General features: G+C 45.5%; 1 protein-coding gene across 2 annotated transcripts in view; it reads left to right on the top strand.

Moving 5' to 3' along the window:
- NCAM1 (neural cell adhesion molecule 1) overlaps positions 1–25,831 on the top strand; it is a 134,264-nt gene that overhangs the window by 90,569 nt on the left and 17,864 nt on the right. Inside the window, exons 10-16 of one of the 2 annotated variants that reach the window (XM_074927647.1) lie at positions 14–164; positions 750–934; positions 1,295–1,391; positions 2,186–2,356; positions 3,540–3,671; positions 22,306–22,430; positions 24,299–24,476. In XM_074927647.1, the coding sequence (XP_074783748.1) occupies positions 14–164; positions 750–934; positions 1,295–1,391; positions 2,186–2,356; positions 3,540–3,671; positions 22,306–22,430; positions 24,299–24,476 (1,039 nt within the window). Of the gene's footprint in view, positions 1–13; positions 165–749; positions 935–1,294; positions 1,392–2,185; positions 2,357–3,539; positions 3,672–22,305; positions 22,431–24,295; positions 24,477–25,831 lie in introns of both variants that reach the window. The other variant, XM_074927648.1, reaches the window with a different exon arrangement.

Below are 25,831 nucleotides of genomic sequence, written 5' to 3'. Positions count from 1 at the left end.
CCTTTCCTGCCAGACCCTGGATGGGCGCATCGTAGTACGTAGCCATGCCCGGGTGTCGTCCCTGACTCTCAAAGAAATTCAGTACACAGATGCTGGAGAATACGTATGCACAGCCAGCAACACCATCGGGCAGGACTCCCAGGCCATGTACCTTGAAGTGCAGTGTAAGAACTGGAGGATGGGGTGGGGAGGGTGTTCATGTCTTTAGAGGGGGATCTGTTCTGATACCCTTTTCCTGTGATGAGGCCGAGGCACCGATGGTTAGGGAGATGTGTGGTGCTTAGGTAGAGGACGTGGGAAGCAGCTCAGTCTGAAATAATTTTGTTGGAGACATGTTGCTGTGTGCATACATGCAAATGTTTGTCCTGGCTGTCTCTAGCTGGGATACTGTTTGCACCTTGGGAAAATTATGGGCCGTGAATTTGCCACACTCCCATTTGCTGGGTGCATCAGAATTTCCCCCCTAGGAGAAATTCCTGGTATGCACTTCTCTAGATGCCTAGCATGCTGTCTGCTCTCCTCCCACACTGCACTAGGAGCAGCTTTTGGGACTGAGTAGGTTTCCTCCTTATATCCTTCAGCAAAAGGCACCACCCGTCACCCCAGATGAAAAGGCAGCTTCCCTTCCCCACATTAAACTGGACCCCAGCCAAGGAATCCTTAAAGTGAGGCTGACTGGACTATTTGAGGAGATTTTTTATTTTTTTTTTCTGGCTCAAATTGCCTTCACAAATGTGTCTGTCTTTCAGATGCCCCCAAGCTTCAGGGCCCTGTGGCTGTTTATACCTGGGAAGGAAATCAAGTGAACATCACCTGTGAGGTATTTGCTTACCCTAGTGCTGTCATCTCCTGGTTCCGGGATGGACAGCTGCTTCCCAGCTCAAACTACAGCAACATCAAGATCTACAACACTCCATCGGCAAGCTACCTAGAGGTGAGGAAAAGCAAGGAGGGGAGAAGGCGGCAGATGCAGCCAGGAAGGCTCAGTGCTATCAGATAATTTACGTTCCCCATGTTGAAGGAGTTAAGTCTTTTGTCAGGGCACCCTGTTGGTTGAGAAGAAGTTATGTGCTGTTTCTGGCACTGGCACATAACTGCTAAGAAAATCAGGTAACAGAAAACACCACCCCCTCCTTGCCTTTGACTTTCACTGCAGTTCTCCCCTCTGTGGGCAGCCCTCCGAGTGTTAGCACACGGACTGTATCGTGGCTTCTCTCCCCAGCAAAATGCAGGGTGCGTTGACAGAGCAGAAAGGGTGTTTTGATCTGAGCGTGAGCCTTCATTCCTTCCACAGGTGACACCAGACTCTGAAAATGACTTTGGGAACTATAACTGCACTGCTGTGAACCGCATTGGCCAGGAGTCCTCAGAGTTCATTCTTGTGCAGGCAGGTGAGCATCCCAGGCAGGGAGATGAGGAGATGCATACGCAGCCCCTGAACGGAGGTGACAGTGACCCTTCTTTCCTAGGGTGTGTTGGGTGGCAGGAGAGCCAGCTTCTACTTTGGAAGAGACTGTTCATAGATTTTTATGCTGGGATGGGTTGTAGAGATAACAAGATTCTCAGTATCTCTGTTTCCTTGTTTCTGGAGGGTTTTATTCTTTTCTGCCCTTCCAGTACACTTTGACAGAGCTGTGATCTTTGGTTTCTGACAGCCATTGCATATGTGCACGCGTGGGCTCTTCTGTTTCTCAAAATCAGCAAGATATCTCTAATAGTAGGGGTAGTGCAAGATAGAAACCTCAAAGCACTGTGTGCCAACCAAAGAGGTCCAGTGTCCGACTGCATGACGGACTGGAAGGGCCTCTGGTGTCCTCTCAGGGCTGCCATAGAGACGGATTGAGGAATGGTCAGGCTGTGTTTTGGAGCACCCTGTGGAAGAGGCCATAGGGACAAAACAGCACCCAAGATGCTCTTGCTACTCTGCTCTGGTTGCTCTCTTTTCAAGAAGATAACTGTAAGTGTAGCATCTTAGAGGAGGGACAAGATGAAGGTCTCTACACTGTCTAATGAGCATTCTGAAATGCTACTGCCCTCCTGAGGGGAGCCTGGGCCTACCCTTCTCCTCTCCTTTGTGAAGCCATGACAAGGGTGTGTTTGATATTCCCAGTTTTCTTTTCTTTGCCACTGAAGCTTGTTTCCCACTGTCTTCTCTATCACTGGTTGTTTTCCCTTCCTCCCCCAGATACTCCGTCCTCTCCTTCCATTGACAGAGTGGAGCCTTACTCCAGTACTGCCCAGGTGGAGTTTGATGAGCCTGAAGCTACTGGTGGGGTGCCCATCCTCAAGTACAAAGCAGAATGGAGGGCACTGGGAGAGGGAGAATGGCATTCGAGGTTGTATGATGCAAAAGAAGGTAGGATGGTAAACCAGGATGTTACCTCCCCCACCCGCATCTCAGAAGACTTTCTTTCCTTTAGGGGAAAGCCAGAGTGGGGCGTTCCATAGCTCTGCAGTTCCAGCTCCTGTATTAAGGCCCTGGACAAGTTCTTAAACATTTGCTGTGCGGTGACACCTTGAATTTTCAGCTGGAAATGAGGGCCCTGCTGTGCTGATAGGTCTCCATGTGTGACAGGGCAGCAGCTTTCTCCACCAACAGTGTGTGTTACAGCACTACGTTCATTCTTGTTTCTTGTTTGCACCATCCTGTCTGAATAAGGTGAAGAACCCTGTGTCTGGTATCAAATGAGGATTCACTTGCTGATTCCTACAGAAGGCTTCCAAGCCTTGTCTGTCAGCCCCTTTAGCTACCCTTCAGTTCCCCTCGGAACATACACCCTCCTGTCCCGAAGCCAGTCTCAACTCCCATTACAGCCTGACTTGTTAGAGCAATCTGTAGGAATACACACTGCTTAAAATGTATTAAGTCTAGCAAACCAAAAGAGTTTTGATTTGGGAGGACCGTGAAGAGGAGAGTTCTGTTTCAGAGCTGAATCTTCCACTGCCAGTCCTGGCTGGAACTGAAATTCTTCTTTCAGGTCTCCAGTGGAGTGATGTGATCGTATCTAGACTCAGGTCTATTTTTCTCATTTCTCGCTTTGTGTCTGTGCAGGAAAAATAGCCCTTATTTCCTCCTCATATCACAGTGACCCCACAGCAGGTTCTTTCCATTTAGACTGTGTCTGACCTCCTTACAGATTGTTAAAGGAGAGAGATGGGTTCCTCTCCTGCTAAGGGTTTTGCTTTCAGTTGGACCATGCAGCCCAACAGAAAAGCAGTTCTAGGTGCAGTCAGAGCCCCACATGACAGTGCTCTTGAAGAGCATTCTCCAGGGGGCTCCTTGGCACAGGCCAAGGGCTGATGCCCTCCGGTGGCTGCTCTGTCCCCTCGAGAGAGGCTGTGCAGTGCCCCTCGAATCCCCTGCTTGACACAGGTGGTGGCTCTGACCTTTCTCTGGGCCTGCACTGTGCGAGGCTGGGCCCAGCAGACGGCTCTTACAGGGGCTGAGCTTGGCAAAGGTATATGATAGAAACGTGGCATCTATTGTTTACTTAAAGCCTGAGCCTTTCCTTGCTTTTCCCCCCTTATCTCTGCAACAGCAAATGTGGAGGGCATGATCACTATCACTGGCCTGAAGCCTGAAACGACCTACTCTGTGAGGCTGTCTGCGGTCAATGGCAAGGGCGTGGGTGAGATCAGCCTGCCGTCCGACTTCAAGACACAACCAGTTCGTAAGTAAAACTGAGATCTCCCTCTGCCTCTCTGGTTCTCTTTCCTTGCATCTTTCCAGGGCATCGCTGCCATGCGCGGATGACACCTCTCGCAGACCTTGCTGCACCCTTGGTTTTTGTTGTGCTTTTTGATTGTAGTGAAGTTCATTGCTAAATAAAAATCTTCTCTGAAGGTAGGAGGCAGAGGAACTGTTTTATTTGCACTGGTTTGTGCCCTGGGTTACTAGATAAACTTTGTCAAAGAGAAGGGTCTATGCGACAGAGTTTTAGTGAGGAAGAGCAGTGAGTTGAGAAGGGCACTGGTCATGGAGAATGTAACGTCACTGGCGCAAGGAGGGGTTTTTGCAAATCAGAAATTAAGAGGTTCAGCATAGGACTGGCCATGGACTGGGGAAGGAGGGCCAGGGAGAGGGGGATTTCTCTTCCCTGCAAATCCCTGCTTTGAGTCCCATGGGGCACATAAGGTGATTGCCACAGCCCCTTGTCTTGGCAATCTTCCACTCCGGTGGCAGAATGCTCTGCCGTGGCCCAACGCTTTCCCTCCTGTTTCAACCAGGAACAAAAGAGTCAAGAATTAAAAACCAGTGTTAGACAAAATGGGAAGGAAAGAAGGACGGAAAAAGAAGTGTAGAGTAGGTAGGGGAGATGTGACAAAAGCAGGCAAGGGGAGAGGTGGTCTCTTATCCTTGTACACAGCTTCATCCAAGCATCAGGGTATGGATTCCACCACACACAGCCCTGGGGGTTCTTCTGTCCCATTCCCCTTGCATTCAGATCCACAGCCACCTTCTTCCCACCATTCCATCCATACTTACTTGACAGCTCTTCTGACACCGTTGTGCAGGACCTTCTCCTGAATTCCGAGCTAGCAATATCCCTACCCGTGTGTGTGCATGCTTTGAGGCCCTGTGCGCTGTGCATGGTCTTGATCCGAGGGTTAGATTTGAGGCAGCTGGTGGTATTTTGATTTTCCAGCTCCATGTTCTCGATCTTCTCTTCTCACCTCTTCTACATTTTATTTTTTTTTTGTCTATCTCTGTCTTTACTTTTTGTCTGTGTTCCATCCATGGAAAAACTGCAGGCATCCCCCACTCACGTAAGTGCCTCTCTGCATTTCTTTCACTCTTTATGTTCCTCTAACACACATAACATTAGTTTTTAATCTAGTACCTTTTTCCTCTCAGGGTGTTTAGAAATAAAGTAACTGGTCCATTTCCTAATACGACTGACATTAGAGTAGTCACCTTACCATGGGTAATGCTGTTCCTTGTAGAACATAGTTAGGGGTTAACATCTTTGTCTTTCTTGTAAAGCATGCAATTCCAATATTTAACTTAGTGATTGTCTAATAACAGTAGTTAGCTTGTTGACTACAGAATGGAGTAGTGGAAGGCTTCATGTTTGCGAATCAATTAAAAATTTTCAAATTTTAATGAAATGCAGATAATTTCAAGGAAAAACAAAACAAAACAAAAAAAAAAAACCACACAAAAAAAAATGCACCAGGAGAAAGTTTTAGCTAAATTGCAGATCTGGTCTAGACCAATTAAGAGCCAACCAAAAACTTCAGAATTAATTTTGAATATCTTCACAATTTTGAAAGCAAAAACTTCAAGAAGAAATCCACATTTCTCATTAATGCTTTTACCATTAATAGTCTTTGGACAGTCTTCCAGCACTTGTGTAAATTGTACACTCAAATAAATAAACCTCATAATAAAAAAAAATGCATGTTTCCCCCTTCCTAATGTGAAATGAGTTAGAGAGGTGTGATGGGTATGTTTTAATTGTCAGGTGGGTTCAGTGAAATGTTGGCTGCTTCCTAGCTTTGTACCTTTCAGAGTTCATCAGTGGCAGCTAAAAGAAACCTCTTTATCTAAGCAGGCATTATTCTGTTTATTAAAGTGTGTGTCCTTGGGATGAACTGTTGTTATTTCCAAGATTGCATCTGCAAGCTTTATCAAGCTGCTGTCACATTCTTTGAGACTTCTGAAGCTGAAGGTTTTTTAAAAAAAAAAAAAAAAAAAAAAAAAGGAAAGATACATTACAGGATTTGAATCATGCTTGTGGTATTTTTCCTTAAAGATTGTATTATACAAAAAATATACAAAAATTTGACCTTCGTGGACACTACCAGGCTGGATGGACGGGTGGTCAGGATGGATGAATGACTGGACAGATGGACAGACAGAATTGCAAATTGTTGTAGTTACCAAGAGTCACCTGGGAGACGTGTTCCCAGAACATACGTGCAGTCCGGTGCCTAAAATTGTCTGGAGCCTGTTAATTTCAGCAGAAGTAACATATCCCTTACAGGAAGCTAATCCTGGTTAGTGCTGTAACTATCAGGCAAATTCTTTGTTAGGCCCTTCTGAATTGGACGTGGCCAGTGATACACAAGGGAGATGAGGGCTTGGGTGTTCGGTCTCCGTGCAGGCCAGTACCACAGGAAAAGGGAAAAGATAAAAAGAGAGGAAAAAGAACATTAAAAGCTTTGTTTCAGCCGGATCGACAGATCTGTCCGCCAAGCCTCGTGTTCGTCACTTGGGGACAGGTACGTGGCTTTGAAGAACATTAAATCACGTTTGTAGTAGAGATTTTTTGCCTTTTTTTAATGTGGCAGTCATCCCTCAGTCAGTCTGTAGTCCCTAAATCTGCTCCCTTGTAGGGTAAGTTCCATTTCTTTTTTCTTTCTTCGTGGGCTATAACATTTTTTCTCATTTACAAATTAAATTCTGCTGATGCTCTTTCAAGCACGTTTGTGCCTTGCAGCTGTGATCCTTCTGAGCATTCATTTCTCCAGTTCCTTCTCTGCACTCTGGGGTTCTCAGAGCCCAGCTCAGATCACGGACTGGGTTGTGGCGATGGCGAAGGGATTTGTCAGCAGGACAGAAAAGCCTTTTTGCATCTGTGCTGGGATTCCAGTCACACGAAATTACCTGTTTGTGGGCAAAGTCTAAATCAGGAAAGTGCTGGGTGTCCCCTAGTCTGGTATGATGTGAAGATCACAGAAATGTTTCAGAAATCTTACAGGAAAGAACAGAAAAACTGTATTTTGACACCAGCCAAGGCTGCATTTTCAGACTAGCTAAAGCAACTAGTTTTTCTTGCCCTATTATTTAACGTTTGTACTTGAATGTAAAAACTGACACCATTTTGACACCTGGGATAAGTCCATCGTTGTTTTGATTTTTAAAAAATTTTCCTCAGTAAGCAAAAAGTAGTTTCTTTCTATCTCAGAGGCACGTGAAGGCCCAGGTAATTAGTGATAATTGATGAACTATACTAGTACAGATGAGAATTGCGGGGTTGGAAGGATATCTGTCTAACTTGACAGGGGTTTGTATTTTCACCCCAACCATTTGTTGTTTTTCTGCATTTGCTTTTCTTTGTCAATCTGAAGACAAACAGAGGCTGCACACAGAGCTTGTGAACGGTTCCTTTTTGAGCCCCAGCTCTTTCTTGCTGTTGTGCAGATGGGGCAGGGCCCAAACGTTTGTGAAACCACAAGAGTGTGTGTGTGTGTGTGTGTGGTGTGTTTGTTTTTGATATCAAGACATCTTAATGTAAAAAAAAAAAAAAAAAAACCAACCCCCAAACCAAACCAACATTAAAATAGTCCCCAGATTCCATCAGGTCCTAAGCTGGCGACCGGGTGGTTAGCAGTGGCCTTCACGCTAACAGGGGTGCTGTAGGCTGTCTTGCTGCCACACACAGAGTGCTGGCCAGCATCTCTGCTGGCTTAAATGGCATTGGCTCGGGCTCCTGGGAACGCTGGTGAGCACTGGGGTGTGTTCAGTGACCCCGCGTCATGAGAAGGTTGGTTTAAAGCAAGAACTCACGGAGGAGTCTGGCAAAGTGCATTTGCTTTGCTCGAGCTCTGTGTCCGGAGAGGCTTGATCTGACAAAATCCTACCAGTTTGTTTTTTAACTTTCCATCTTTTGGCAACGTTTAACAGGAGTCAGCTCCCCTCTCACCTTCCTTTCTCTTTCTTTAGCAAGTCCTGCTGCACCCACCTCCCGGTTAGCAGAGAGTGAGTATGGTAGCAGAGGCTGTTTCTTTGTTCTGCTTTGCTCTGCATGCATCTCCTCACTGAGTGTGCTGCACTCTGCCTAACAGCCTTGGGTGGTTTGCTTCCTTTCTGTATATATATATTTTTATTATTTTTTTTAAAAAGATCTTTTTCCCCCTGAGTGAAAACTGAATCTTCAGGTAGAGGAACTACAGATAAGCATAAGCTTGATTTCCAGGACAGAGAAAAGCCACAGAGGGCTCCCAGGTATGCTGGACTTAGGGAAGGAGAGAGATCAAGAGAAGGACGGAGAGTGAAACCCTGCCCCTGTGGAGGGCAGTGGTTGTCACTGGCCTTTGCCATTAACATTTCTGATCACTTTGTGTTCCATTCTTGGGGATGTCTTACGGTGTACGCTCAGCTTTTGTGGTGTGAAGGTAAATTTTCTGAAATCAACTTAGCACAGCTAATAAAGAGTTTAGTTTCTCAGCTAAATAGAACAGAAGATACTCAAGTGATCAGCAGGGAAGGACTTGTGCTTCTCTAAGCCTGTTACTAAGACAACTTCTGGAGCTGTGGAAGAAAACTCATTTCTTTATATCCTGCTTCATCTTTTCTCTTTGAATCTGCATGGTCAGATTTAGGTTGCAAACCACAAAATGGGTGGTTTGTCCTGTTTGCCCTCACACCAGCAGCAGTGATATCTCCATGGGAGGGAAAGGAATTCATAGAAACAGAGAACATCTCAAGTTGGAAGGGACCCATAAGGATCACTGAGTCCGACTCCCTGCTCCTTGCAGAACTGTCTAAATCTAACCCGTGTGACTGAGAGCATTGCCCGGATGCTCCTGGAACTCCGACAGGCTCGGTGCCTTTGCCACTTCCCTGGGGAGCCTGTTCCGGTGACCGACCACCCTCTCGGTAAAGATCCTTTTCCTAATGTCCAATCTGAACTTCCCTCATGCAACTTCATTCCATTTCCTCGTGTCCTATCACTCGCCACCAGAGAGAGGAGATTGCACCTCCCCCTGTGCCCCCGCCTTGAGGAGGCTGTGGAGTGCCGTGAGGGCACCCCCTCCGCTGAACAAGCCAAGTGACCTCAGCCGCCCCTCCTAAGTCTCGCCAAGACCTGTCACCATCTTGGTCCCCTTCCTCTGGACACACTCTTACACTGAGGCACCCACAACTGCACCCAGTCCCCGAGGTGGGGACGCAGCAGTGCAGTGTAGAGGACACAGCCCCTCGACTGGCTGGATGCACCCCAGGCCATGGTTGGCCCTTTTGGCTGCCGGGGCCTGCTGTTGGCTCCTGCTCAACTTGCCATCAACCCAGATCACCAGATCTCTTTCTACAGGGCTGCTCTCCAGACTCTGAAGATGTCTGACCCCGCTTTGTAGCTCTAATTCTCTGCCTGGTCTTGAAGACATGACAGTGACAGTTCTTTTGGTTTTAAAGTTCTTTTATAGAACAGTAGAGAAGTCCCTCACCACTCGTGTCTCACACTGCGTTCTTCTCATGACTTTTGTCCTTCTGTCCTGGCTATCCTTGTATTCAGTGCGTGTGCTGCCTTTGCTCTTGGGAGTGCTTAGCAGGGTTCCCAAGGGGCTTTCAGTCTGTCCGCTTCTCAAAACTGCCTGATTTCTCAGGGGTGCTCACACCCTGTTGAGCTGTTAGATCTTTTTTCCTCCTCTCTGCCCTAGTGCCTGGAGGTGAGAAAGGCTGGGGTATCAGAAGGGGGTAAGTTCTCACTGGTCCTTGCTCCTTTGTCTTCTGTAGTTGTGGCAACAGTGAGGGCCTCCCAGAAATTCCAGTACTTAATGGGCTAGCAGCATCTGAACCTCCGTCGCTGTTTGGGCTAAAAGTAGGTAAAAATGCTGTAGCTGTCTCTGAAACTGGATTCGGAGCTTCCAAACTCTTCAGGATGAAAAAGCATCCGTAGGGGACGCTTGGAGCTGGGGCTTGCTGCGGGCACGGGCAGCGCAGGCCGGCTGCCCGGTCACTGGGGGGGCTGCGGAGAGGGGCCGCGCGGCAGCCGCAGCGGAGCGGGTTCTGCCCCTCTGCGGGTGATGCGCCTCCGTGCGAAGGGGTCAGTATCATTCTCGCTCTCCTCACCGTCCTCCTCTCTTTCCTTTCTATTGCCTCTGCCTCTTACAACTTACATGGTGTGCCTCACCTTGACGTGTCCTGTCTATCCTTCTGTTTCCATAGCAACTCAGCCCCTTGCTGAACGGGAAAGCTCAGAGCCAGCAAGTGAGTAGATGGGAACTGCTCCCCTTGGGTCTGGAGTGCAATTTGTTATGCTGTAGCCCTTCTACCAAGGGAATTAAAGCACTGTAGCTCATTACTTTGATGTCTGTTAACCAACAGTCTGGCATTAGCGTGTTGTGTGAGCATGGAGCTGTTGAGAACCCAGCATGGCACCACTCTTCCTCCTCTTCCTACCAAGCATGCGGTTAAAGATGGAGGGGGAGAAAGAGGGGGGGAAAAAAGGAGATAATTATAATTTCCCAAATAAATGTTTTCCTTTCACATTTTTCATTAGTGGTTTTAGTGTTAAAGCTGCCTTCACAAAAGGGACATGGACTAAAGAATCTTCTTACTACCCTGCCTTGCTCTGTTTTCTGTGAATTTAGGGAGATGCAGTTGATACTACAACTGTAGGTGCTGGACGTTGAAAGGAGACACAAATGAGGAGGTAGAATATATTACAGGAGAGGGGACAGTGGGGAGAGGGAGCACTGCCCCACCTTGCCACTGATGCCATGCCTGCATTAAAAGAGGTCTAAGGCTTTGTAATCCGTATCTGAAATGGCATTGGATTCAGATTCCCTCAGGTCTTGCTCGGCACGTTGTTGGTTAGCCAGTCCTAGGGAGGCCGAGTCAGGTAAGCAGGTGCTTCCATGCTGGATCTGAGCAGTCTAAGGAAAACCAGCTAAAACTGGCATTAGTTGATCTGTACGTAAAAGAACCATTTTGCAATGTCTGGTTCAGACTAGCTCTTCCGAGTTCAGTGACGCGCCTTCCTCCCCGAGTGGATGGGTCAGGTGTGTGATTTTAATCCCTACCCGTAGGAGATTTACAGCCAATCATATGCTGAAATATTTGTAACGCTGTTCTGGAAGGTAAAGAAAAACACTGAGGAAGACACAGGTTGACGTGGTGCATGGGTGTGCTTTGAACAGCATCATTTCTACAAAGTCAAATGCTTTTCTTTTGACTGGCAATAATAAAATGTGTTTCTGTGAATACGGTCTTTCAGATTGGCTATAAATCTGTGTGGTTTACTTGTAGTGGGGTAGAAATGGTTCATCACTTCTCAGTGGAAAGATACTAAACGCATGAAGTATGTGATTGTTTTGGGGGTTGGGATGGAGGGAGAGGATAGTACAGCTAGTCTAGAACTGTCAAAGGAATTTAAAAAAAAAAGTTATTACTGCATTTATGACTGCCACATTCCCTGGTCTTACACATTGCATGAAATGTCTTTTTATCAGTGACCACAACAAATGCTTTCATTCTTGCAGTATTTCTCACGTATACAACATTCCAAACCCTAATTCCTGATGCATCTGAAGTCGCCGTGGTTCTGTATTGCTGAAGAGAACTTTTAACTCGAATCAGCTTTGGAGGGTGGGGTGGAGAGGGTGAAGGGCAGGGGAAAGGTGGCAACCAAGAGGTGTACTAATTTTTATTTCTTGGGAGGTAGAGATTCCATTATGGCAGTTCACGTGTGGGGCTAGGATATGGCTTCACTTGAGAGGGGAAATGTTGTGTTAATGTTTTGCAGAGCATTCTTTGTTCCTTAAAAAGAATGGGTCTTCTTACCCAGAAAAGCTACTAAGAGCTAGTTCATGATAAACATTTTCCACACTTTTTTTTTTTTTTGGGGGGGGGGGGAATGTATGTGTGACTGTTGGGTTTTCTGAGGGTAAAAGTTCTCATTTTCACCTGCGCTGAAGTTCAGGCTCTTACACTGAACAGAGGCAGACCTGACATCTCACCGCCTCATTGTCATTCGTGTGACATTAAACAGTCAGTTTATGCAAATAGCAGACAGATTTGCTTTGTATGCCGAGTTGTTCTGCAGCGTATGAATATGCTGTATTCAGCAGCATAAAAGGGCGTCGGCACAAGGCAGATGCTCTCACAAGTTTGCATCATTTAATTATCGATGGTGATGCTGAATGATCTTGTGTCTTACCCTCACCTAACCTCAGCGGTTAAATGAACGAAACCAAAAGCAATTAGAGAGTAAGAGCTGCTGCGTAGCATCACGAAGTCAGGAAAACCAACGGTGGATCTCACTGAAACCTGATGAGTTTTTGACTTTGTGATCATACGGGAGATGACTGGTCATACAAGAAGTTCAGGACTCTCCATCTCCTTTGACTTAATCCTCTTGGGTTGCTTGGATGAACAGTGCTGTGTATCAGTGGCAGTAATAATGTTTTTCTTGCTGCTGTCTCCACTGTGGAATCTGTTTTGCTTAGCAATGTTTGAGGTCACTTGAAAAAAGTTCGTTGTTTTTTTTTTTTCAGTTGAGGCACTAGTTTGGGTCTTTATCTAGCCTCCTGGTTTTTCAGAATCTATAGAAACTTCTGTTGTATTTACTAGATACTGGCCAAGAGATTCAAAAGTTGCAGGATGAGGGAGGTGGAGGACACTGAGCAAGAGAAGATGGAAAGCCAAGTGTATTTTTTCTATAAAATCTGCGTTATCTTGCACAGTGCATCCAGTCAATTCAGAATAGGTTGTGGGCTTGGGAAAAGGGTCACATGGGCGTCCCAAGGAGCTGCTGACTCTTTTTTTTGACTTTGGAATTTATTTCCCCGAGAAACAGGCCTGGCCACCAAGTATTTATTATAACAAGATAGACATGTGCGTGTTTGGGAAGCTTGTTTACAGAAAAAGTGAAAGTTTGATAGCAGCTGTTCGTTAATTCAACTTTCACACTCCTTTTTGTTTTCCCTTTCACTCGTTCCAGATTTACCAGGAATTAAGGACACGTGTGTATATTCTCTGCCCCTGCCTGTGTCCAGCCGGAACCCAGAGCTACCCCTGCAGTGCCTTGAGGCAAACAGTGCTGAGGTCCCCGTCTCTAAATGAACTTAATGTTCGGAGACAACCCTTAGGATCTAGTTAGCTGCGGAGTTTGGGAGAAGCATTTTCACAGAACAGACAAAACTGCACTTCTCCTTTTCATGCTCGTTAAAAATATGATCTGCGAGTAAGCTGGTCAGTGGTCCGTATCTCTGAAGCCCTGATGATAACAGTAGCTATAAGAGATATTTTTGCCGGGTTCCTTGGTCCAGTAGTCCCGAGAGAGAGAGCTGAGTGAAAGCCCTTGTGTTTTCAGATTCACAGTACTACGTGTACCTCGTTCCTCCTGCAGGCTCCAAGACAATCAGTGTTCTGACTGCCTGACTTCTACCCATGACAACAGGATGACTTTTCAAGGTTTTAAGCTAAAGACAGTATTTCCAGATGTCGTTTGTGTCTTAGAAGCCTCATCCAAAGTAGCTTTTGGTTGTATTTATACTGCGAAGTTTGCCCTTGTTCTTTAAAGCTTTCTCTCTGGAAGAAGTGATCTGAAAGTCAGCCCCTCTTGCCTGTTTTTAAATCTCACATTATCTTAAATTTACTGGAGATTTGGGAATATGTTTCCTCATGAGCAGGAGACACTGAATGCCTTCCCAAGCAATCTCACAGTATCTCAACTTCGTGATGCACCTGCCCAGAGTTCCATGAATCTGTTTAATAACTAGAGACAATGGATTGAAATCTTAGATGCAACAAATTGATTTTATGTTTTGTATCATCAGTTCTTTCCCCAGTAATGGTATGCCCTTAATCTTGTCAGATACAAGCACCCAAAAGATTGAAGGTTTAATTCTCTTTACATCAAATTAACAGGGAAGGACCAGAGTGCTGTGAAGGAGCCTCATTTAGACGAGACAGAGGAATGATCATAAAAAATGCAAGTTATAAAGTAGGTAGTAATTTAGGAAAGGAAACAGAGCGTGGAGTTAGTGATGTCCTCCAGTCTGACAACTGATTTTATTTTTTTTTTTTTTATTCCGTGCTCCTGTCATAGTCTGTGCACTTTTTCATCTCTTTCAGCAGTAGCTGTCTTCCACGTGCCATCTTTGTAATTAATTTCCAGTGCAGAGTACTTCATTCTTCTCTCTGACAGAAAAGCCCCTTGCACGCAGGAAACCATCAGTGTAATTCATTATACGTGACTCATGCCATTCCTTGACTCTTCAGGCTGAATGTGATGGACGGGGTTTGTGTGTGAGTGATAGCTGTCAGTCTGAGCAAACCCTGCTTGCGCTCTCTGATGGAAAGCTCTCTCCTTGGAAATGTGTACACACAGTAGATTTTTCTCTTTTTCAGTTGTTACTGTTATTGATGCTTAGGAAGACATTTGTTTGCAGAGGGGAGGATACACCACTGTGAAATGCCGAGGTTTGTCTTCCCTGAACTATGTGGGCTGAGACTTTGACCATTTCCCCGCTGCTGCCTGGGCTGTTTCTCAATAACAATGTATTTATTCCCTTTTTCTTTCCAACAGTTTTGTGGATTCCTTCAGCTGTCCAAGTTCCAGTGCGCACTCTACAATAATTTATTTTCTTCTTTGACTTGGTATTAATAAGCAGTGGTGCTGCTGTGCCTAACACAAGGTCGTAACTCAGTGCTCTCTGTGGTTTAATATTCTTGTATTTCCAGGCGATTTTACTGTCTCCCCAGTGTTTCTGATATATACTGGCTAATTTAATTTTGTTTCTGTTTTATTTAGTCTGTAATTCTGTTGTTGATTTTTCCCTTGCCCATTGTTTACATCAGTTTTTTAATTTTTTTGTATTTTCCATGTGACCTCCTCCACTTTCCTTTCAACCAATCATGTGCGTGCGTATCATGTGACTTTGTCATGTGGCTTGCATGGTGCTGATGATGTCGTCCACGCTGGTGAACAGAAGGTAAAACACTTTGTTCTGATTGGTTGCCTAGATTTGGGGTGAGGATTCCCCTCTGGTCGGTGACCAGGGATCTCCAAATTCCATCACTCCAAAATCCTTCTACAAGCCTTTTGGAGAAGTCGCTCACCACTGTCTGCATATGAAGAACTCAACTTCAGTTTTCCACACTGAGCTTGAAAACACTTGGGGAGGAAAGAAAAAAAAAAAAAAAAAAAAGAAGGCTCAGTCATTTGCTTCTTTTGCTATCGGAATCCAACAGTCAGCCGTTGAATGAGGCTCTGAAACTCGCTCTGGCATTAACACCGATGGCAAAAGTGCTTTTGCTGCTCAGGGTGCCAGTGTGCCCCAGCTACAGACGGCCCGTTGCTGGGGGGCTGTGGGCAGGTGCTCAGGTAACAGCAACTCCACACGTGGACCCTGTACAGCGTTCACACAGACACACACAGTCACACTCTACCTATTCAGTCACCTGTCAAAAGGATCAGAAATTCCCTGTCTCTAAAATGTAGTTACTGGTAAGCATGTCACATGATGATTTAAGAAAGACATTTTTTTTTTAAAATCAAAAGTAAAACTTAAACATGGCTAGAGTGGGAACTGTGGTTTTATCAAGCAGTATGGACAGGCACACACAGAGTACAGGATGGGAGCTAGGCTTCCCACAGTTTGCGTCGGAAGTACTGTTGCACCTTCTTGCCAGAGCAGCTCTTCCTTCGCACACCATCCACCTCGGAGCCTGCGAGGGATTTAATCTGAACTCATTTACCAGCAAGAGTTCCAGTAGGTGGTGATCTCCGTGAAGTCAAGAAGCAAATGATTGACCCTTGCAGCTTCTGGAGATGACATCAGTCTCCAAGTAAAGTGTGTGGTAGTGAAAACAGTTTCTGCAGTGTTGTGACTTTTACAACTTCGCTTAATATCTGTGCATAATCTGAAGGGGGGAGGGAGGGAAACTCCTGCTCTTCTGCTTCCCCAGCTAAACAGATAATTTTGAAAACCAGGAAGCAGTTGGCTTCTTTTCAATCCATGAATACTGAAATCACCTTATTGTCTTGGACCACCACCGGGAAAGGATTTAGGCTGGGGTTTGCCAGGGAAACAAAACTAACACCAGTAACCTTCCCACATGAGTGCATGCGTGGGGAGCAGCCCCTCTTCCCCTGGTCTCTGCCCTCTCTGGTCGAGATCCAGAAGGTTTGAAGACTTGGTTGTCTTGGTTTTGCATGTTCTTCTGGTTTTGTTCCTTATTTTCGATCGTGATGTTTGCTTTTCTTGTGTGCATTCTGAAGACTCCCTACCGATTCTTGCTCACCCGTGTATGTTTTCCACTTGTGGAGACTTTCCATGGGAATGGCTGATGTTTGTTTCAAATTGTGACGCTGTAGGTCACAATCTGCTCCTATTTACATGATGGTCAAAGATTGCAGAAATCAGCTGATTCCTTGCTCATGTGTTGCAGAAATGACCGTAAGGACAGCAAAGCTGCAGGATCTTTCTTCAGTGCCAGCTGGGGAAGGATTTAAACTCATAAAGGGCTGCAGCTGTCTAGTAACCAATTTGAACTTCTTTTCAAAGGTGGGCAGAAGGAACACATGTGGTGGGAGTGGACAAGAGATGTGATAAAAGGTCTCTGTCATCTGCGCTGCTCTCGTTTCTGGGGTCCGATACACAGTCGCTGCCCTATGACTAGAGCAAATTTCATGCTGCTTTTTCATATTCTCTTCTCTCCCCGCCTCAAGTTTTCACTACAGCTGCATCCAGGCCTGGTGCTTGCGGTGCTCTCTGAAAAGCAGATAATTTAAAACAGTTAGCTTATTCTGAAATCCAACTATAGCAGACTAATATTAGATCAAGAAAGCTCTTTGAATATAAATTACAAGAGTGAAAGGATACCAGGAAACATTTACTGCTTACCTGCAGCAGGAGATTATTGGTGCTAATGGTTTAGCCAGAGTGGATAAAAAAATAATTTGAAAATTATCAGAGCACTGTCCTCAGCTGCCCTCACATGTGTAGGAGCTAACTGGAGTGATTCAGGCTTCAGGAGCCTGCTGAACAGTTCCTTATCTCAAGTGCACTCTGTCAGATTCATTATGAGTTCTATCTAAAGCCCAAAGAATGGATTTCTGATCTTAACAGTGGATTACCAGCGACGGGTACCCTGACAGGGCAGTGCCAACATAATGCTGCACTTCATGCATGCACTGCCCTGTATTCCCCGCAGAGCACAGCACTGCCTTCTGCCTTCCTCACAGTTCCAGACTTGGTTGCTGAAGAGCAGAGACCTCGCAGTAACGCTCGGATGGCTCCTGGGACCTGCACTGTAAGCCAGTGCAGCGCAGCAGTTGGGTAACCCTCCTGGAAAGCAGCAGAATGACTGTGCTGCAGGGCTGCAGCCACCTAGTCCCAGTGTCTTGTGTCTCATACTGGCCAGCAAGATGTTTCTGGCCTAAAACCTGATACGAGGCTCTAACCAACGCAGCAGGAGTCTTGCCTCATGTCATTGTTATTTCTTAAGAAGCCAGCCATAAGGAATATGTGGAGGGGTCTGGACAGATGAGTGATGAAGAGCTGGAGTCTGTTGTTTTTCAAGCAGCTCTTTGTGGTTGTAAAGGTAAAGAAAGAAGAATTAATGGGGAAAGAAAGAAAAAAAGTCCCTAGAGCCACAGAAGATGTGAGAACAGAAACAGGCCTAGTTTCCTTAAAATGCACTAAAAAGATTGAAGGCTGTCATTCCACAGCTGCTCATTTCTGGACAAAGGCACCTTTGGAAGAGCCTTCAGAGAGTGAATGAGTTGCCTTTCGAAATACAGGACTCCACGAGCATTTCTGAATTCACCTCCGGAGGGTTGCCCAAAAAGAGTTTAAATTGCCCAGCGCAGGCAGCGTGGCGTGCGCGTCTGTTGGCTTTTCTCATGGGAAGAGCAGCCTGTTTGTTTCCTTCTTTCCTCTGCTGAAAAGCATCCTGTGGGTGAGGTTTAAAGCAGTGGAAGTGGTCAAGTTCTAACAAAGTATGACGGTGGCTAAAACCTGTAAACTTTACATCTTTGAGCAAAGTCCATCCCATTTCTCAGAGAGATTAAAGCACAGGGGTGGAAATTAAAGCTACCTGTGTTGTGCCCCCCCAGGGGACTCCCTGAGTTATTGAAGATTCTCGCTGCTGGGCTGAGTGAGGTGCCCCCTGGCTCAGACGCAGTCGCACCACAGAGTGTAAGACCCTGCAGCAGGCTGGACGCTGAGCAGGTCAGTGGCCCTAAAACGATGTGCAGCGGGAGTCTGGCACGCTGGGAGCTGTCTGCTGCAGGAACTAAGCAGCAGCAGCATCACGAGGGGGATTCTTGAGGGATCCCACATGTTACGGGTGGAATAGGCAGATTTCTGCAATGTGTCGGCTCGGTGTAAATGGGAGATCCCCAGGCATGTAGCACACCTCTGTAATGCACTGTTTTGCTTTTCAGCCCCCATGCTGTAGGGAGGATGCATGTTCTGTGAGCATGAGTTTCTTCTCTAACCTCTGACAACCTTTTCTCTTCAGCTACTGACCTTTTGACTCATTATAGGGATGCTGATTCTGCTGGACTAAACTTTTCCCACTAAACGTCTTCCTTCTTTGTTTGAAACTACACACTAACCCGTTTTTAATTTTACAGCCCCGTATCTGGATTACATCTGCCTTCTTACGATAAATGAAATGCCATGTATTTACGGAGAGGAAACTAAAGTGTTCTTCACCAGGGCTTGTGCTGCTGTGCCTGTCGGGTCTCAGCCGTTAGGATGGTCCATATCCTCCGATCTGAAAAGAATGTTGCTCAGAGCAGAAGTGTGTTTAAACTATTGGGTAAGGAAGGAATTGGGGAGCTAGAAACTAGACAATTCAAAGTGAAGAAAAGTTTCAGCAGAGAGGATAATTAATCAGTGGAATGGCTATGTATGAGGTACAGCAGCATCTCTGACACTTAAAATCTATCAAGAATGAGCATCTTTCCAAAGGATGTTCCTTCACACTTTAGTCTTGGCGCTCAATCGCTGGAAAAGCTTCTAGCCTGTGTTAGATAAGAGGTCAAATTCTGTAAGTACAGTGTTCCCTTATCACTTCAAGATCTCTTATTACTAATTAGATTTCTCTGAGGTGAGGATGGGAAAGACTACAAGGAGATGCTGATCTTGTTCTGCCTACTTATCAGTAAAGCCATTCATCAAACCTTCCACAAATACGGCAGCGGTTAAGCGCTGCTGCTCAGGGGTGTTTCAGCAGTGCCAGGTGGCTCTGTGTCCAGCAGAGTAAGTAGCCGTGACTGCCCTGCGCCCAGCTGTTTCTTGTGTGGGAGCTAGTTTCTTGTGTGAAAAAATGATAGAAGACGACATTTGTTTCCGGTTTCATTTAATTATTGGTTAATAGTCGTGACACAGTTACTGCAGTAATAACTTCTTCATCTCAATTCAACTCAGTAGTCAAAGCCTTTGTGGTGATATTTTTTCTTTTAGGACTGAAAAAAGAAAAAAATGTAATTGGTTAATATGATATTTTCAGAGTGAGGTACTTCTGCTCATCTAGAACTTGCTTTTTCCTGTTTAATTTTCAATCTGCAATGCACTGTGTGCATTCGTAATTCCAGGAGAAACACGGGCTGGGAAGGGCATTCCAGATCCACAGCCTCAGTTGGCGTAAAGATAGAAATCCAGCCTTTTGGTCTGTGCAGGAGATGGCAAACGTGGTCATCAGTTAAAGACAGAGTTCTCCTCTTCTTTGGTGAGAAGGCCTATGGTGTGTGCCCAGGAGGAGTCCGGAGGCGTGGAGCACCCCTGGCAACGCCAGCAGGGGATGTGGGCAGAGGCAAGGATTTGGAAAAAGAAAAATATCACAGGGGACAGAAAGGAGCTTTCCCTCCATACATCTTTAATAGAAGTTAGTATGTTTTGAAACACACATGTATGTACCTCACATCAGAGCTCTGTGTATGGACTGTAATTACCTTCTCGGAACAGTTGGTGTGTTGGGGCATGTGTTAGCCTGCAAGGAAGTTGAATTAGTCTTAAATTATTGTTTTAGTTTAGGTCTCTTGCAGTTTTCTCACTGACGTTTCACAGAAAAAAAAAAAAAGTGTTTTCCTTCTTTCTTTGGAGGGTGGGGGGAGTGGTGGTGAATGGCTTCAAAAGACTTCACAAGATCAACTTTGATATTGGAAGATTGATCTTCTCTGGCCACTCGGAAGTGCCTGTGCTCTGCGGCGGTAGCTGAATACAAATCCCGACAGAGTGGATTCTGAATTGAGAATGTTTTGGGGTTGAAAGAAGCTCCTGTAAACACCCGTGACTGATGTTATCTGTCAGAGTTGATCTTAATACAACTACTAGCTTATTTCCTTTCACTTCTAGTATAATGCAACAGAACTAAATATTTTTTAAAGTTTTATTCTAGGCAACAGGCCGAGCTTTTAAAAAGTCTCAAACGTACTTCAGTGTCCTGGTGTTGTTCTCATTTGGTTACATCAGGCTCTCAAGTCATGAATGTCACTGTTTCAGAGGTTTGGTATTGCTCCCTTTGGGATCCATTCAGAATGGAATCGTGTTTTAATTTCACCACACGGTGGTGGAAGTGTGAGCCCGTCGTCCAAAGCACAGGTGGCACTGCGAGTGAGGCCAGGGGTGCTTTAGCAGAACCGTAGGTCACTTTGAGCTGGAACAGTAAAGCGTGTGCTCAGCATTGGCAAACCTGTGCAGACATTCGGGGCTGTGAGCATTTGGGAAGTGTGTTCAGATTGAGGGTGCACAGCAGAACACGGGATGTGCGTTGTCTGTTGCAGTCTCTGTGTATAAATCTGCTGTCAGCTCTTAAGTGCACTGTTCACTGCTCAGGTGCTTAGAGAAGTACTTTCAGAATGCATAAAATCTGCATAACTTTGCTTTTTAACATTCAACCACTTTAATTGTTATATAAATTACCTGTAAGAATTAAGACCCTGTAATGAGACCAGCCAGCAGAGTAATTAATCTCAGGAGTTTGCTGGAATTGCCAACTGCAGCCGATTTGTGAGTTTACCTTACAAATAATTGCAGTGTTGTTTTTTTCTCAAATTACCCATAAAGAAATTGGGAAGAAGAGCTTCCAGAGAATAGCAGCTAAAATGGCAAAAAGTTCTTAAGAAGCTTTTAAGCCCAGAATTCACGGCTTAAGCACTCAGACTACATCACATAGCTGGTACTAAAGTCAGGGAGTACCGTAACGTGGCCTAGTAAGCTTCAGCAAGATTTATGATAAATTTTGTCAAGTCTTACTGACTGACTAGCATTTAAACTCTTGAGACGTTTCAGGGCTGTAGCAGTAATAGCTCCAAGTCCAGTCTCAGGTGAGCATTGGCACAGAGAAAGCTAAGCCTTTCTTGCCTTTAAGTGGAGCGAAGCAAGTGTCTGGGCACTGGCAGAAAGTCAGCAGGGTCTTGTGGTCTGTGTCACTTTGGAAAGAAAGACCAGTGCTCTTTTATCGTTTAAGTTCTCTTTTATCATTTAAGTTCTCTGGCTAATTTGATGCTCGTGGTGTTGGGGACAGAAGGTTGTTCTGTTGATGAGTTTCTTTTTCCGCAAAGACAAATCGGTAGGTCATAGTGCCTCTTGCACGCTGAGTTCACAGCCTGTCAGAACACTCCAGAAGCGATTGATCCCGGGGTAATATGGAAGCAGAAGAAGAAAACTTGCCTCTTGAGCAGTTTGTTGCAGTATTTCTGAGGGGGGTGGGAGGTGTAAATACGTAATCGGACAATCTGTGGGTTTGGCTTCTGTCAGTGGTGGTGCAGGAGGAGGCGCTTGAGTTGGGATTGGGGATCCATCCTCTGCGGGTCATGTCTGCGGGTCACGGAGGAACTGGCTAGAAGCAGCAGTCGTTAGAGACATGGGTGGGTTGTACATTAGGCTGCCCTGCAGAGGCAAACGACATCCCATTTTTTTGCTGATGCCAGGGGTGCGAACTGGGAAATGAGAGTTTTTTCTTTTAGAAACTCTTATTCCAGACGAGTGAAGGGGTCTGGTTCTCTCCAGCCTGTATTCATTGCAGTTAGTTCCACCAGTGCAATCTGAGTGAAAAGATGCGCTGTTGTGATGCAGTACCATATTTTCCACACCCGGGTAAGTGAGCGCACCCGTGAGTCTGGCCCCGTGACTATAAAATCTAGGCAACGTTCAGAGTGCCACCACAGTCTGACGAGCGTGATGTCCCTTTTCAGTGATGCTCTTTGCATCTGAGTTTCACAGGAGCAGCCTGCCTGTTTGTCACGTACCCCGTCTTGGCATTCTCCAGATGTTTCACATCAGTTTTTACAACAAAAATAGCTAGGAACTGGTTATTGCTCCAGGATATTCTTGGGGAAGGGTGGTGTCTTTTCACGGGGCTTCTGACTCCAGGCACACACGGAAATGGTAACTTGTATCAGTGAAAACAAACTCCCAGAGACAGGAAATACTTGGGTCTTGCAAATATTTGTATCCTAGGCACACAGTGTCCTCAGTGCGTGGGTTGGAGTGAGGCTGATGCCCTGGCAGCTGAGTATAATGAAGGATTTTTTTTAAATTTTGACAAGTGTATTTTCCCCTTTTTTTTTTTTTTTTTTTTTTTTTTTACAAGTTAACATAAATCCACCATTGTTTCAGGGGAACCCAGCGCACCCAAACTGGAAGGTCAGATGGGAGAAGATGGAAACTCCATTAAAGTGAATGTTATCAAGCAGGATGATGGTGGCTCCCCAATTAGACATTATCTGATCAAATACAAAGCTGTAAGTATGACCGACACTCAAGTTTGATTTGTATTTGGCCTGTTCAGCACCCAGGCTTCGCTGTGTAGGCACCAACCCTGAAGCTAAGGTCTTGCAGGCGGCCCAGCGTGGCAGTACGTGCGGAGCAGGTGTGGTGGACGTGCACAGGGTGTGAGACATGACGGGCACGGAAGGAACATACAGAATCTTTGTCCCATTTTCTTGCCTTTCACTTCAACTATGACAGATAATTTCTCCATGCTGAGTTCTGTAGAACTGTGAATGTAACGGTGATCACAAGCACTTAGTAGTATGTTGTGTCACATACTGCTGAGATGGGGTTGCCAGCAGCAATTTAAATAGCCGGGGCCCAGAGGTTCATGGCAGAGAGCGTTGCCCACCTTCAGACGTGTATCTAACCATAACTTTCTGTTGGTCGTTGAAACTGCCGTATTTGATTGAGTAATTTGTGCTTCAGTACCAAATTATTGTGCGGATTATTGAATGAGACGTTCAGTGGAGACACAGGTAAAGTGAGAGATGCTATTGGAAGTAGTTCCCGCTCAGGCCTAACTTAATCAGCTCTCACTGTAGATTACCCAGGATGGAGAAATACATGATTCTCTGAGCAAAATATCTCGCCCTAGCCTTGGGAAATAACACCTATGTGACGAGCAGCTGGTATTGCTGTAAGATGAACGTGGCCCTTGTTTTGTGTCGGATGGTATTTGCTGATTTTTCCCTACAAAAGAACACCCCGTCAGATTGCTCAGCACATCCCTGAGGAACAGGACCTTGAGAGAGGGTCAAGGAGAATACGAAGGTCTTAAGAGCAGCAGAAAGAATTGCCAGAAGTTATTGAAGCTTTTATCTGTTGTCTGCGTACTTTCTCAGTCCTAATACACCTGGAGGCAGCTCACCTGTACCGGTGTTGGACCTGAAACATGGAAGCTTTCCAGTTCTTAAGAAAGCAGGATGCTTTCTCAGCGACTGAGTCTGGCAGATGTGATGCTGAACTAATTCTGTATTGGCTGTTAGTAATCAGTCTTTTCTTTATGTTCTAGAAATGAACAATCCTTAGAGTGAAGTCACAGAGCAAATTGTGCACTGCCGTCTAGAAATCCCAAGAGTATTTGTTACCACCATCATTTTGTGCATTTTAGGTTACTTAGAGCCTCTTAGAACGGGGAGAGTCTTCAGAATGTCAGAAGGACAATCTGGTATCCCAGAACCATAAATTCCAGCAGAGATGGAAAATTTTGTTAGCACATTTCAGTGCCAGAAAACAGCCTAAGACTGCCTCAAGGCACCTTGGTGGTGGCTTTTTTCAAAACCATCTGGATGAAATGTACCTCTGGGTTCCTGAAACTGGAGTAGGATTTATCAAAGTTACTAGCAGTATGCACCTTTAAAAATACCTTAAGCGGTGCAGGATTGAATGGAGGGGTAAACTAGGCCAGGCCTGTGGTAAGAGGTAGATCTCTGTCTCAGATGATTTTGACATACTGACCTGAAAGGACACTCTTGAAGTGCTTTGCAGGGCACAGACATACGGAAGTTGCAGCTTTTCCCCTCTGAACTAGAAGTAGTCTAGTGATGTAGCAAAGATCAGAGGAAGAACTGAGGGATTTTCTTCAGGTGTGGTGACGCTGCAGCAAACAGGATTCTGATCAGGAAAGAAGCTGCTTCGGTATCTCCTGTGCTCTCCGCTTCAGAGCCAACAGCACGTGACATTTTGCAGCCCTGAATTAGCTGAGGAGTGTGTGTGCTTGTGTAGAAACCTCCCCACTTTTCCATTTGTTAGCCATTACAGGATTCTCAAAGCTGGCTACTAATGTTGTGCTCTTGTGTTTTGCATCCCTGGCTGTCATCTCACTGCTCTGCAGAAGCATTCCTCAGAGTGGAAACCAGAGATCAGACTTCCCTCCGGCAGCGACCACGTGATGCTCAAGTCCCTGGACTGGAATGCAGAGTATGAGGTTTATGTGATAGCTGAAAACCAGCAAGGGAAGTCCAAACCAGCTCGCTATGCTTTCCGAACCTCTGCTCAGCCTACTGTCATCCCAGGTACAGCAGTCATAAGCTTTACCATTGTTTTCTGCTTCTAATTAATGCAACAGTGCTGCATCCTTTAATGTGCCTGAGTAACCCTGACAACTTGCTTGCTTAAAGCCATTATCACAATTGGTTACCCATCCAAAGCTTAGTTTTTGCCATGTACATACCTGTACTGTAATCTGTGTTACAGTATGTACAGCGTTAGCAGGACACTGTTAGGAATGCTACATGACAAATTCTTCTCTGACTGTTTCTGGGGAACGTTGGCTTTTTGTGTCAGGTAACATGATTGCCAGATGAGAAGAGGAGTGGATAGAAAATGCTTTCTGAAACGAGAACGTAGGATTCCCATTTTAAACTAAAGCAAAAGAGACCATTCAGTTCTGTGGGGCCATGCTTCTCACAGCGCAGATTTCTCTCCCAGATCTGCTTTGGGCTGCTTGCTGCTTGTTTGTCCATCCAGCTCAACCTCTGGAGAAATAAAGGTATAAGGAGTTTGCTAGCAGTTGGAAATTCAGGGGGTTAAAATCTTTCTCTGAAGTTTTTTTATTAAATGAAAAGGAGATCAAATTACAGAAATTTTAAACCAGCACTGTTTAATGTTGGGTAGGGCATGAGGAAAAAGTAACTAGCATTAGAATGCTGCTGGAAACTCTTCCTTCAGCCAGGCTGCACTTGGTGTGAGGTAGACGCACAAATGCTGCGATAAACAAGCAAACCCTACTAGGTGAGACGCCAGAATTGGGCAGTTGGCTGCAAGGTGTCGAAAGCACAGCTTTGTATCTTTTCCACAAAGGTACTAGTAGTGCACATTAAAAAACAAAAAACTGCGGGGAAAAAAACCCCAACAAACTAAACCAAACCAAACCTCAAGGATGAAATTGCTGGACTACCTGTAAATTAAAGTTCTGATTGGTTGAAGGCAGAGGGACGAGCTTCAAAGCTGATGAGTCAGTCAGGGTAAGTCCTCGCTGCACAGCCAGAGTTAAGAATATTTATGCCAAGACTGGTGCTGACAGTCCACACTGAAGGGAGTGATTTGATTTATTTCTGTCTTGTAGCTTGTTAACTCAGTCTTGTATTTTTCTTAAGAACAACCAGAGAATTTTCTTCAGACATTTCCTTGCTCTGCCCCCATTGCATCCACTCCCTTCTCGTCTGAAGGAAGCAGCTGAGACCTTGTGCAGCTCACATGCTGAGACTCCACTCGATTAAGCCAGATGACGTTGTTCAGCCTACAAATGAGTGACCTAGTGGGCTGGGCCTTGCAAAACGTGTCTAGCAGGGAGGAGGAGGAGGATAGGGAGGAGGAGGGAAAGGGGGCAAAAGAGGATTGGGTTGTGTGTTGGAGCAAGGCTGTAGTT

The sequence above is a fragment of the Athene noctua genome, chromosome 26 (assembly GCF_965140245.1).
Source record: "Athene noctua chromosome 26, bAthNoc1.hap1.1, whole genome shotgun sequence".
Lineage (NCBI taxonomy): Eukaryota > Metazoa > Chordata > Aves > Strigiformes > Strigidae > Athene > Athene noctua.
This window is presented reverse-complemented; position numbering and strand designations above follow the sequence as displayed.